A 14,259-nucleotide genomic window follows, 5' to 3' on the forward strand; every position below is an offset into this window, starting at 1 on the left:
GTTGATCTGCAGCTGTAGGACGTCCTCCAGTGGTCACTGTAGATGGGTTTGATCGTTCAGGAGGGCTTCATCTACAGTGTGAATCTGAAGGTTGGTATCCTGAACCTGATCTTGAGTGGCTGGACAGTGAAGGAGTCAGTTTGAGTTCAGAAACTAATGAGACACACAGAAACACAGACGGATTCAGTCTGAAACACACCATCATTGTTTATCACAGTGGCAAGATTCACTGCAGAGTCAAACTGAGACATCACATGCTGGAGACACTGATTAACACCACAAGTAAGTACTGACACTTCTTTTACTCTCTGTCATGTTCTCATGATATTTTTGATGCAGTAAAAAGAATGAATGATTATCAGCTTATTATGTGAAGCTATAGGTAATGGCAGCATTATGTTTATAATACAGTTTATTTACTGTTTTGTTTTGCAGATAATAGGTTTATTTCTTGGAGGGCATCAATCATCCTGATTTCAGTTTTTGTTGTGCTCGTTGTGATTGCTGGAATACTGATAGCTGTGTTCGCTCATAAAAACAGAGGTAAAGTGCTTGTTTTCTTACTATTTTATATGTTTTATGTAAATAAATATGGCAAGATTATAATCATCTGCATAACTTAAACACACACATCAACAATCAGCACATGAATCTCAACAATTGTGACAATCAAAAGTTTTGTCGCAATGCATGCTGGGTGCCAGCATAGTACAAAACTCCCAGCATGCATTGGAGCATGAATAAATTATACAGCTGAATGCTCTTACCATTTTCTGTGTTTGCTTGTTTTTTTGCTAATGTTCTTGTTGACTTTTTGTGTAACTTGTGATGTTCAGAGTATTATTATTTTTTTTGATTGTCACCATTGTTCATGGGCTGATATTTGATGTCAGTGATTGTCTCAGTGATGTTATAACTCTGTTTTTGTTCATGATGTGTTTTTAATATCTTCATTATAACTGAATGCTGTTTGAACTCTTGCTGTTGATTCACAGTGGTATACATAAAGTTTAAGTGTGTTAATAATGTAACACTTTTGATAAAGGATTGGACACTGGATGAGATCAAGAGACTCATCCAACGCTCTTGTTTTCTTGATATTTTATGTTTTATGTAAATAAATATGGCAGCCTGGGGATAGTTTTTTTTTTTACATGTTTCTTAGATTTCTTATTTCTATTTATGAACATCAGACATACATCAACAATGAATCAAGAGACCACAAGATGAATATGTCATTATCATTACATAACAATCAGCATTCACTGATCACATTTTCTCTCTTTTCTGCCATAAAAGTCCCTTTTAAACACACAGTTAAAGCAGCCAGAGAAAAACATGACGTTAAAAAAGTCAAGGGCCACAAGCTGAACTAAAGCAAACACTGATAACCATAATGAACTAAACATTTTTAACTAAACGTCAATATTAAACCTCTGCTTTTTCTCAATAAGAGCTTCTGACGTAAAACAGAAATAAAGTCAAACTGGTTAGTAATAAATGTAATGATGTGTACACTGTAAACCCGGATAAGTTCTACTAACTCAAAAAAATTGAGGCAACTGATTGCCGCTATTTGTGTAAGTTTGCAAACTTAAATATCATCAGTAAGCATATAGCTACTTACTTTGAGTACCTGTAAATTATAAATAAACATTTAGTGTATTGCTCATCTTTACTTTAATGCAACTCAAAGTTTTGAGTACTGACAACTTTAATTATTTCACTTAATTAAAATATCCCTCAAATATATATCAACACTTTTATCTAAACTTACTTTAAAGAACTTTAAGTGTTATTAAATTAAATTATATAATTTACGTAACTTAAATTGTAGTAGTAATGTTACTTAAATATTTTGTGGCAACTGATTGCCTTGTTTTTTTTAAGTTTCCTGTACTCAAATATATACATTTTACAACTTAACAGTACACTGTAAAACCTGATGAGTTAGTTCAACTCAAACCGTTTGAGGAAACCGATTGCCTTAATTCATCAAAGTTTATTAACTCAAACAATTTAAGCATAAAAAGATATTTGATTTGTGTCCAAGTAACTCAATAACTTATTGTTAAGATAACTTGGGTAAATAAAGTAAATAGTACTAAGTCCATTCAATTAATATAACTCAAATCTATGAAGTACACTGTAAACCCGAATAAGCTGTCAGAACTCAAAACATTTAAGGCAATCAATTGCCTACATTAATTCATACAATTAACTTAAAACTTTCATGTAATTTTAATGGGATCACTTTTATTAGTATAAGCTTAGCTTTTAAAAGCTAATCTGTTAACATACTAACTTGCTAACATATTAACAATAGTATGATATATAAAAGCACTTGCTGTATGAGAGCAACAATATAAAAAGTTTATTTGCTCTCAAATCAAGCTGCATGCACCACTTGTCACCATGATGGTAACTATCCTACGTAAAAACTGTAAAAAAAATCCTAATTTTACAGAAAATAACTGATTTTTTTGACGATCATTTTCTTTCATTTTAAATTGTACTCAAAACACTGTAAAATTACAAATAATATCTGTAGAATAAAAATTCAGCTGTTATTTTAGGTATTGTGACATTAATGACAAATTGAAGTAATTCACATTTTTTATACAGAAAAATTGACTGTATTTTTCATATAGTATTTTTTCTGTTTTCTTAAATTACATAAAAATGTATGTAAAATTACAAATATAATCTGTAATTAAACAGTAACAGAACAGTTAAATGATACAATGGTCAAATGACTGTCAGCTCCCCAAAAAAACTGTAAAACATCCTAAATTAAATAAACTGAAAAACACTGTTATTTTACAGGTATTTCCTGAATAATCACGATCATACTTCATTGCAAAAAATCGTTAAAAAAGGGTCAAATGACTGGCAGCTGCGGCTGCCAAACAAAAAACATAAAATTAAAGTAAAATATGCTCATTTAAATAAAGTGTAAAAACTTTTAAAATAAATTTGATGTCACCATGATTGAGATCAGTGTCTGCTTTAGTTGGGCTCATGACCCGTGAGATTTAACTTTAGTTTTCTCTGGCTGTTTTAACTGTGTATTTGATGCACATTTGTTATAGCAATAAAAGCAGGAGAAAATATCAGATGATCTTGGTCATTTAATGATGATATTAAAGTCATTATGTGATGATCTGATTGATTCACTGATATGGCAGTCAAATCTCTGAGTATATATTATCTTAGATTACAAAGTATGTAGATGGATTTTAGCTTTATACATAATCTATAATTCATGCCATAGTTTTTCACATGACCCTTGAAATATTGTAGCATCAGTATTACAACAATTGGATGTTTAAAAAAAAAAATATTTTTTAAAAATAAGTTTTGAGCTGGTTCATTTTTATTGTAATATAGAGACATCAAGAATCAACATATGAATCTCAACAATGGTGACATCCAACAAAGCCTTTTTGTGACTTTATAGTAGATCAGATTTTTTTTTTCATCGTCACCATTGTTGCGATTCATACGCTGATTCTTGATGTCTGAGTGAGTCTATATGATACTGTCAAAACATTTTCTGTATAATTGACTTCATAAATCTGTGTACCAGAGCACTGCAGAATTAACAACTAATATGTATTGACTGGTATTACACTTTAGATGGTATCACTGAAGCAGGACACTACATGGTGACTATTATCACTAAAAAGTGACCAACGTCATCTGATCTGAGTTTCTCTTGGATTCCCACCATAACTAATATGCATCAAAGACACACAGTTAAAGCAACCAGAGAAAAATTCAAGTTAAACACTAAAATGTCAAGAGCCCAACTAAAGCAAACACTGATCTCCATCATGGTGACATCAAACTTTATTATTTTCAATAAAGTTTCAACTTCTAAACCTCTGTTAATTCTCAATAAGAATGTTAGTATGAAAGAAATAAAGTCTGGATTGTCATAAGTGAAGATGCTGAGATCCTGAGAGATCTGGTAGTGTTTAATGTTCTGATGGGGTTTAAAGTGTTTCTGTGTGGTGTGTTTCGTGTGTCACCATTGTGTTGAAGAGTAGAGCCTGGGCTTCAGTCCAGGATGAGCATAGAAATGCTGATGAAATGATGTGTGTTGCTTTATTTAACAGACAGTAACTGTGTAGTTGCTGATATAGTGACGTATAGTCACAGCAAATCATGCGTGTAGTTAACTGCATGTTTTTCAGTAAAATAATTCAGAAAATAAATGTGAAATAACTGTGTTTCTGTTAAAAAAGATTAATGAAGATTTCTGTAAAAGTATTTTGCACTTTAGGATATTTTACGTTAATTTTACGTTTTTTGTTTGGCAGCCTTAGCTGACAGTCATTGACCGTTTTTTTATGGGATTTTTTTTACAGTGTAAAGCAGTGGTTCTCAACCTCTCCTGCAGGGACCCCCTGACAGGCCATGTTTCTGTTTTAACCCTGAAATGGCACACCTGATTCAAATAATTAAAGGCTTAATGAGTAGTTGACTAATTGATTAAGTGACTAATTCCTACTCTTCCTATACTCATTAATTGAATCAGGTGTGCCATTTCAGGGTTAAAACAGAAACATGGCCTGTCAGGGGGTCCCTGCAGGAGAGGTTGAGAACCACTGGTGTAAAGCCAACATTAACAGAAATTCTTCTAAATTAGCATGACAAAACATTAATCACTACTAAATCTCACACTTAACATTAATCTTACACACACACACACAAAAAAAAACATATTACACTTAATTTTAGCATTTACTCTCCCTTTCGAGTGCCATGGGCAAAGCATGCTGGGAAATAGACATCCCAGCCATTTCAGTAAAACTTAAGTTTGTCTAAATTAAAATAAATAATTTCATAAAACTCAAAACAATGAAACAGTTCAGTTTACTTAAAATAAATCAGTTCTGTGAACTTGAAAGAAAAAGAAAGTGCTAAATACTCATACAAGTTAATTTGACTGAACTAATTAGTTAAATTTAAGTTTGTCCTACTCAAACCAATTAATTATTTTTGAATGTTAGGGTTTACAGGAAGTCAGTTGTAGTTCTTGTGTTTCTGCTCATCTCTTCTCTTTTCTGTTCTTGTTGTTTCTCTTTCCTTCGGTGATTCTGCTTGTTACTGTAACAGCACTTTATTATCTCATTTACTCATTAATGTTCTGTTGGGATTTAAAGGGTTTCTGTTGTCTGAGTTGTTGTGGGTCATTGTGCTGAAGAGTAGAGTCTGTGCTTCAGTCCAGCAGAAGATCATGAAACACTGATTGAAACACAGCCTGTTGCTTTATTTAAAACCAGTAACTGTGTAGTTGCTGACGCAGTGATAAGCTGTTTTCTAATTATATTAGTTCATACATGTGTGCTGTTATCTGAAAGAGATTAGAGCTAAATTGATTGTTTTAATGTTTTTGTTTAATTTGGTTCACTTTACTATAATATTTTTTTGTGGATTCAAAAGATTTGATTGATTTGCAGTTTATATGCAGTTTATATGTTTCAATGGCTGACATCAGATTGCTTATTATTTGCTGTTAGAAATGAATTTAAATGGTACACTGTAAAAAAAAATATATGACCAATAAGTTATGACAACATATGTTTTTGCATTGCTATAACTCTAGTATATAACTCTAATAATAATTAGGTTATATAAAAAAATTTTTTCAAGTCAGTTTAATGTAATTTAAGGTAAACATCCAAGTTGATTGTACTTAAATTTTTAAGTCAGCATATAATTTTTTTTTTACAGTGTAATAAAAAAGTTGTCAACTGAAATATTTAAAATAAAATAATCATTTATAATTAAAATAAAAAACCAACTGAAATAAAATAATTATTTATTTGGTTGAACTACGAAAATAAGCCAAATTAGGCGAAATGAACATGAACTTTGGTATAGAAAACTTAAAAAGTTCACTTTACTTTCATAGTTATTTAAACTAAATTTATAAGTTCAAAAAACATTTTATTTTCAAGTTGAAAATACTATGTAAATACAGTTTAACTGAGTCCATGTAAAAAGATAACCCCAAAAGTAAAGTGTTGACAGTGTAGTGCATGTAAGACAGGTATTGGCTCACGCATCATCTTCACTGATGTGAAGAACTGAGGAAAATGTCTTTGTCTCAAACACTATGGAAGGATGTATATAAGCTTTATATTTAATACTGTTTTCTCTTCTTCATATCTTTATCCTGAATTTTCTTCAGCACACAAACAACTACAGGATGAGAAGAGCCGAATACAACATGGTGAATCTGTCTTTATTAACTCATTTAATTCAGTATTAATGTCAAGTCTGTTTTTTTTTTTATCCACAGAATATTTAATAAACAGTCATTATGCATTCACACACTTGTATATCTCCTGCAATTTGTAGTTATTGTTCCTCAATCAGAAATTATATCTTATTAATGCTCATGTTGTCTGAATTGTTTTCTCTTGTCTTTATTCTGAATTTTCTTCAGCACACGATCAACTGCAGGATGAGAAGAGCCGAATACAACATGGTGAATCTGTCTTTAATAAGTTATTAATTCATTTTCCATTTAAAGTCTGTTTACAGCCATAAAATATCTACTCAACAAACTGTGTGTATTCATTTAGTTTGTGTATATATTGGGTCCTATAAATGGTTATCAGTTATAATGTATATTTATTCAGTCACTGATGTACTTATGATTCTTTGATTTGTGCACCCAGAATGCATTGCAGCATGAAGCTGATTATTGATTGTCACCATTGTTGAGATTCATATGCTGATTCTTTGTCTGTGTGTGTCTAAATAATAGTTCAAAACACCAATAATCATAATGAATTAAATATATATATATATATATATATATATATATATATATATATATATATATATATATATATATATATATATATTATTTTCAAGAAAAAAAAATCAACATATAGCTCAGTCTGTTAATCATCAGAAACAGCTATTATAAACTTGTCAAAATAAATAAAGGCAGTCTGGTTATTAATAAGTCAAGTCAAGTCTAGTCACCTTTATTTATATATCGCTTTTTACAATACAGATTGTATCAAAGCAGCTTCACAGTGATAACATGAAAATAATACAACAAAGTTTGTTTCTAAAAGAAAATTGCATCATCGTCCACCTTAAATAAGGCAGATCAGTAATAAGTGAAGCTGGTAATGCTGTTTGTGGAGTTGTTTAATCCTCTTCTGCTGAGATCTTCACAGATTTCATTGATTTGATTTGTAGTTTATATGTTTCAATGGCTGACGTCAGATTGCTTATTATTTGCCGTAGAAATTAATTTTAAATGGGAATGAAAAAAGTTGTCAACCGAAACATGACTGAAAACATTTTAAATAAAATAATCAATTACAATTGAAATAAAAGAACAATTGAAATAAAATAATCATTTATTTGGTCGAACTAAGAAAATAAGCAAAATTATGTGAAATGAACATGAACTTTGGTATTGAAAATGTAAAAAGTAAGTTCACTTTCATAAAATTATTTAAATTAAATGTATAAGTTAAAATAACTAAATTTGTCATGTTTAAAATACTAAGTAAATACAACTTAACTTTTTGAGTTATCTTTTTTTCAGTTAAGTCAAATGTTGACAGTGTAGTACAGGCATAAGACAGGTATTAATTAATTGTTTATTTAAAGTCTGTTTTCAGCCATAAAATATCTTCTTAACAGACAAATGTGTATTCATTTAGTTTGTGTATATCTTGGGTCCTGTAAATGGTTACCAGTGGTTTATATAATGAATATTTATTCAGTCACAGATGTACTTGTGTGATGTTAACACATCCCTTAAACAACTAAATGATTTGTTTGTCAGAGTTATAAAAATTATGTAATTTCAATGTTATTTTAACATATTTTTCACTATTTTTCTGATTTTTCTTTAGAACGTGATCAACTTTTACAAAGTCAGAAGATTATTGTAACACAAGGTGAATTTGTTTATAGTTTTATTAAAATATGAATTACTTTTTAATTATTTAGCAAAACAATTAATGAATATACTGTGCATTCATATGTCTACACTATTCATTATATTTTATTATAAGATACATTTATTATAAGATATAAAGTCTTCTTGGATTTTGTTGCTCTTCATGTGGTGATTAAAATTATTGATTTCATTATTGATCTAGAGATTAATTCTGTTATGAGCATATAATTTCATAATTTCTGTTTTTAGCTGTCCAACATTTGAGAGCACACATGGGTGAGTAAAATCTATGCATGTTCTTTGACATAATTATTTATTTTAATAATTGTATTTTCCCAAATCATCATGTCAAATATGTATTAATATAAGTATTCAATGTTTTTGAGAGTTTGGTATAATGCACTGCATAAATGCAATCAAATGTCTCAGGCTCTTTGACTCACAAGCAAAACTTAATACACATGCTAGCAGTGAGTAGTTACATGCTAATAGGGATTAAGTGTTAAAACATGCTAAAACACTAACTAATTATGAAAACATGATTAAAACAACTCAAAATATGCTAGCATAAAGCTAACAACATGCTAACTCATAACTCATGTTAGTATCGCCTAGCTTTGTGTTAAAACTATAAAAACATGTTAAAAATAGGGCTGGGCGATTTAAATCGCGATATTGTTATGCGCATCTCGTCAGTAAAGCCGGTTCCTTGATTAGTAGTAAATCACCATCACCTGCTTTCAGATGGAGCGGCATTTAGGGCTGATGAGATAATTAAGTGATTAGTGATGATTGAGCATTATTGAAGACACCCGATGTTAACAAGCAGAATCACTGAAGGAGAAAATCACAAATTGTAAGTTACCATTAAGGTGATGGGTGTTTGCTTTAGTTGGGCTCTAGACCATTATATGTTTATTTTAATATTAACTGTTGTTTGTCTGCTGTTATTAATTTATAACAGTTAAATGAACAAAGTAAAATGTTATCTTAGTGTTGGTTATGTTTTGACATAATCATGCTGTGTATGGAAGTAAAATAATGTCAAATGTTTTTGAAATAAAAAGCCTGTTGAATTGCACTACTTGAAAAAAAATAGGCATTGCATTAACCATGCTTGCAATTTAATGCATTGTATTTTTAGGGCTTGCATTTTTATGGGCTGAAATTCAACATAGTTGAATATTTAAGCTGTGAATATTTCAATTAAAAACATTTCAAACACATTTTCATTATTAAAAATTCAATAATCCATATTCACCTTTCATATTTCACTTCCAAAATATTCAAACTGTTTAAAAATACAACCTATAATATTCAACAGGCAATTTTCGGTCCATTTTATTTCGCTTTGCAAAATTCGCTTCCACAAATTCAGTGGTTCAAATTCGACAGTAAATTCAAAGGAACTGCAGGAAAAGCAATAGATTACCGAGATACTCTCCATCTGCTGTTAGTCGATCTCACCAGCAGGTGGTGCAAAAGCGCGTGTTGTTGACGAAGACTAGCAACAGTTAGAGCAAGCCATTCATTCATAAAACTCATTTAACAGCAATGCAAGTGTATTTGTGATCATTATGACGACGGTTTTATGTTAAATTCAGTGTCTTCACGGTTACTTTCCCTGGGTAGCCTACAAGCATCTTTCTCTACCGTGAATATACCATAGACTGTAAAAAAATAGATATACAGATCCAATATTACATTTTTGAGGCTGACATATATTTCTCTTGGTTGGTTAGTTGCCTTAACTTTATATTGTGGCGATGTGCTGCATGCAAGCTTAGGGTTTCCTTCAATACTTAAGGATTCCCCAGCTGGACATATAAAACGCTTAACGTATAGCTTAATGGACTAATTGTGATATAAAAGACCAAACTCGCAGGCAAGCAGATTGACTCAGGATAACGCGCAAAGTTTAATGCTGAGCGTTTCCCAGTGATAGACTGGCATTGACGTTGGACATTCGCACATTTAGGGACCGTCTCTAAAGTGTATACTACTTTGGTATACACGTTTCTAACTTCAATAGCATTGAATAGAACGACTTACAGTCATAAAACCAACTGTAAAGTGTTCATTTAGTGTCAGGTATAATGCGCACCCTTTGGATTTTTTATATTTATTCAAATAAATTAAAGTTTGCTATTGAAGTTAGAAACGTGTATGCCAATGTTTTATGCAACTTTTGAGACGGTCCCTAAATGTGCGAACGTCCAATGTCAAGCTAATTTTACATTTATTAGGCTACATTTAGTCATTTATTTAGCAGACGCTTTTATCCAAAGCGATTTACAGTTAAACTAACAATAGGAGGACAACAATATGCAAGTGCTATACTCTTCCCAGTTTAAGCTAATGCAATACACGTAGGCATAGCCTATATATATATATATATATATATATATATATATATATATATATATACTGTAGAGAGAGAGAGAGAGAGAGAAAAGAGAAGAGAGAAGAGAAAGTAGTATTGATCAAGTGTTGATTTTATGCCAGTATATCACGAAACGCTCAGCATGAAACTTTGCGCGTTACGTTCATATTCTTAGTCCATCTAGCCTATATAGTAGCTATAGCCTACATCCCCAATAAGGTGCGCGTTTGGTCTTTCATATCACTGTATTAGTCCATAAACTACGTTAAGCGTTTTGTCCCGACAGAAGGGGAATCCTTGAGTATGAGGTATTGAGGGAAACCGATTATAATCCTGTTCATGTAGAGAAAGCTGATGAAATGCTACACAGGGAAAGTAACAATGAAGTTATTGAATGAAACATAAACACAGCTTTTGTGTCTTTATCATCTTTTCCGCATATATACTGACACAGATAATCATTTTCATTTTATGAATGAATGGCTTGCTCTAACTGTTGCTCTGTCTTCGTCAACAACACACGCTTTTGCACCACCTGCTGGTGAGATCGACTAACAGCAGATGGAGAGTATCTCGGTAATCTATTGCTTTTCCTGCAGTTCCTTTGAATTTACTGTCGAATTTGAACCACTGAATTTGTGGAAGCGAATTTTGCAAAGCGAAATAAAATGGACCGAAAATTGCCTGTTGAATATTATAGGTTGTATTTTTAAACAGTTTGAATATTTTGAAGGTGAGATATGAAAGGTGAATATGGATTATTGAATTTTTAATAATGAAAATGTGTTTGAAATGTTTTTAATTGAAATATTCACAGCTTAAATATTCAACCATGTTGAATTTCAGCCCATAAAAATGCAAGCCCTAAAAATACAATGCATTAAAATGCAAGCATGGTTAATGCAATGCCTATTTTTTTTCAAGTAGTGCAATTCAACAGGCTTTTTGTTTCAAAAACATTTGACATTATTTTACTTCCATAGCTGTGATCTGAAAAGGAAACTTATTGAGATAGTTTGGTTTAATTTGTTAGCAGCAGTTTTGTGATTCTATGATTATCAGTACTTTACTTATAAGTCAAAATATTTAATAAACATTGTTCTGATCATAAGACATTCAGATAAATTCATTTAAAACACAGACATCAATAATCAGCCTGTGAATCTCAACAATGGTGACAATAATAAAGCATGTTGCAGTGGCTCCCATCATGCATTGCGGTATGAATAAATTATGATCTGAATTGTCTATGTAATTTACTTTTCCTAATTGAATATTCTGCTCCTCACCGTTGTTGAGATGCATGGACTGAATCTTGAAATCTGTGTGTGCCTAAAAGAATGACCTTTTTTTTTAAACAACTTTTAAGAAATCCTTTATATTATATCAAAAATTCTGGGCATTTACACAGATTCACAGTTATGCTGTAACCAACAACATAAAAGTCAGAAAGAAGGATTTTAATGAGTTCAGTGATCAAGTTCAAATGATGATTGTCATAATATAACCAACACCATCAGATCACTTTTTTCTTTGTTCAACTGGCGATTATAATTCAGATACCTCAGACAAACAAAATCTAAAGTTAATAATATATGGGTCAAGAGTCCAACTAAAGTAACCATTGATCGCCATAACGGTGGCTTACAATTTGAGATTTTCTCCTTCAGTGATTCTGCTTGTTGACATCAGGTGTCTTCAATAATGTTCAATCATCACTAAATTAATCACTTAATTATCTCATTAACTTAAAGGTGAACTAAGTAACTTTTTTTACCTTAACTGAACAGCTTCGGAGTCATTGGAATGGTTATATTACTTATTTCGGGTTGAATGGTGGTCGTTTCGCACCCCCCTGGTGCCCGTGAGCGGAAAATACGCACTTGCAACTTTGAGCCGGCGGGCCGCCGGCCGCCGCGTCAGGAAGTCTCGCGTGATATCAGGTCTCGCGATGTAAACAATTGCTTTACGGCCAAAAGAAATCTGCTAAAATGCTGTCATTATTGCGCTCCCTCACGCTGTCCGAACCCGAATGAAGAAGACGTTTTAAAGAATGTCCCATCTGCTTTGATGTCGTTGATCTATAGCCTCTGGTGTCTGAGAATCACCAACGAGTTTTTACAACAGTAATGTCAAATATCTATTCCGAAGCTGTGGGGGGAGCTCTAGAGAGAAATCTGCGAGCAAAAAGCGAGAATACAGCGAAGAAATCCCGAAGCTACTGAGTGCTGCTTTAAACACTCTTGAGTGTGGACTCATATACACTCCCAGGAGTGTTAATTTAACACTGGAGTTTTTGCTGGCGATACGTCCGCGATATTGATGTGATTTGGCTCAGCTTGTCAGTTAACTACACTGTTAACCCTTGCTGTAAAAAAAAGCCGTAATTCAGACAGTATCATACCATTTTCCATTAAAACAGTAATATACCCTAGAAAACAAAACTAGCCTACAGGAATATACTGTAAATGAACAGTGCTCAAAATCGACACTCAGAGGCTGTTTTCCCAATCACACCCTATACCCTCATTCACTATTCCCTTCATTAGTTCACTAATATAGTCCACTTGACAGAGTGAATGAAAAGAAGTGAGTGAATTGAGACACTGATAAGCAGAATCACTGAAGGACAGAGAAAAAAGAACAGAAAAAAGAGAAACACAAGAACTACAACTGACTTCCAGTAACACTGAGTGTGAAACCAGTTTACAAACCAGTTTATGATTATTTCTTTCATACATGTACAAAAGTTATTGTTGAGAATTAACAGAGATTTAGTTAATAATAAAATTTGTTGTCACCATGATGGAGATCAGTATTTGCTTTAGTTGGTCTCTTGTCCCTTAACTTCTTACCATTCATCTCTCTCTGACTGCTGTAACAGTGAGTTTATAAAACACATTTGATGTGGCAAGAAAAAGTCAAGAGGAAGATGATCAGGTGTTTTTATTCTTTTATGAAGATGTCACAATCATCTTGGACTATCTGATTTTCAGATTTTTCCTGCATATTAATTGAAATTATGGGTATGTCATATTTAGCAAAAATCTGTGTATCTACAAAATGAAATCGATATATCTGTAATCAAGTCTTCTGAAAAATAACAATCATATAGTGCATTCAATTTTATTTTACTCCTACTTGGTTCAGACACACAGATATCAACAATCAGCATATGAATCTCAACAATGGTGAAAAGTTTCATGTCGCAATGCATGCTGGGTTCCAGGATAATATAAAACTCCCAGCATGCACTGCTGCATGAATAATAATTAAAAAAATATTGCCACCATTGTTGAGATTAATGTGCTAAATTGTGATATCTCTGTGTTTCTAAAATATAGTGTAGCTCTGTTTTTTTTTGGTTTATGCATGATGTGTTAAAAAAAATGAGTCATAGTAATTTATTGCTGTAGGTTCACAGTAGTGCTAATGTAACACTTTTGATCGAGAATAAAACTCTGAATGAATAAGAATTAATTCCTTAGTGAATGAACAGGCAATATGATGATTTTGTCATCATAAGCATTACAACCACAATCATTCATAAACTGTGTGCGCACAAGTGTGACTTGCGAAAACACAGCTCAAGCAGCAAAAGAAAAATGAATGTTTTAGCATCAGCATCCCAACTAAAGCAAGCACTGATCTCTATAATGGTAACTTCAAACAAACATTTTCAATAACAATTTCTGTATGACAGAAATAAAGTCATACTGGTTAATAATAAGTGTAATAATGTGTAATGGCTGGAAGTCAGTCGTAGTTATTGTGTTTCTCTATTTTCTCTAACACTGTTACCAGTAGTTTACTGTAAAATTTCGTTTTTTGGGTCACCATTGTGCTGAAGAGTAGAGCCTGAGCTTCAGTCCAGGAGAAGATCTACAAATATTGATGATATGCTGCATGTTGCTTTATTTAACAGGCGGTG

At 32.0% G+C, this 14,259-nt stretch overlaps 2 protein-coding genes across 3 annotated transcripts in view; one reads left to right on the forward strand and one right to left on the reverse strand.

The window, feature by feature from the left end:
• Positions 1–14,259, forward strand: part of LOC311092364 (butyrophilin subfamily 1 member A1-like) — a 31,331-nt gene that overhangs the window by 1,422 nt on the left and 15,650 nt on the right. Inside the window, exons 4-9 of one of the 2 annotated variants that reach the window (XM_084129032.1) lie at positions 13–282; positions 436–543; positions 6,203–6,244; positions 6,461–6,502; positions 7,899–7,943; positions 8,195–8,221. In XM_084129032.1, coding sequence (XP_083985158.1) covers positions 13–282; positions 436–543; positions 6,203–6,244; positions 6,461–6,502; positions 7,899–7,943; positions 8,195–8,221 — 534 coding nt within the window. The remainder of the gene's footprint in view (positions 1–12; positions 283–435; positions 544–6,202; positions 6,245–6,460; positions 6,503–7,898; positions 7,944–8,194; positions 8,222–14,259) is intronic. The other variant, XM_084129033.1, reaches the window with a different exon arrangement.
• LOC311092537 (nucleoside diphosphate kinase, mitochondrial-like) overlaps positions 1–14,259 on the reverse strand; it is a 94,792-nt gene that overhangs the window by 333 nt on the left and 80,200 nt on the right. The window lies entirely within an intron of this gene.

Source organism: Abramis brama (genome assembly GCF_963993115.1).
Source record: "Abramis brama genome assembly, chromosome: 1".
Lineage (NCBI taxonomy): Eukaryota > Metazoa > Chordata > Actinopteri > Cypriniformes > Leuciscidae > Abramis > Abramis brama.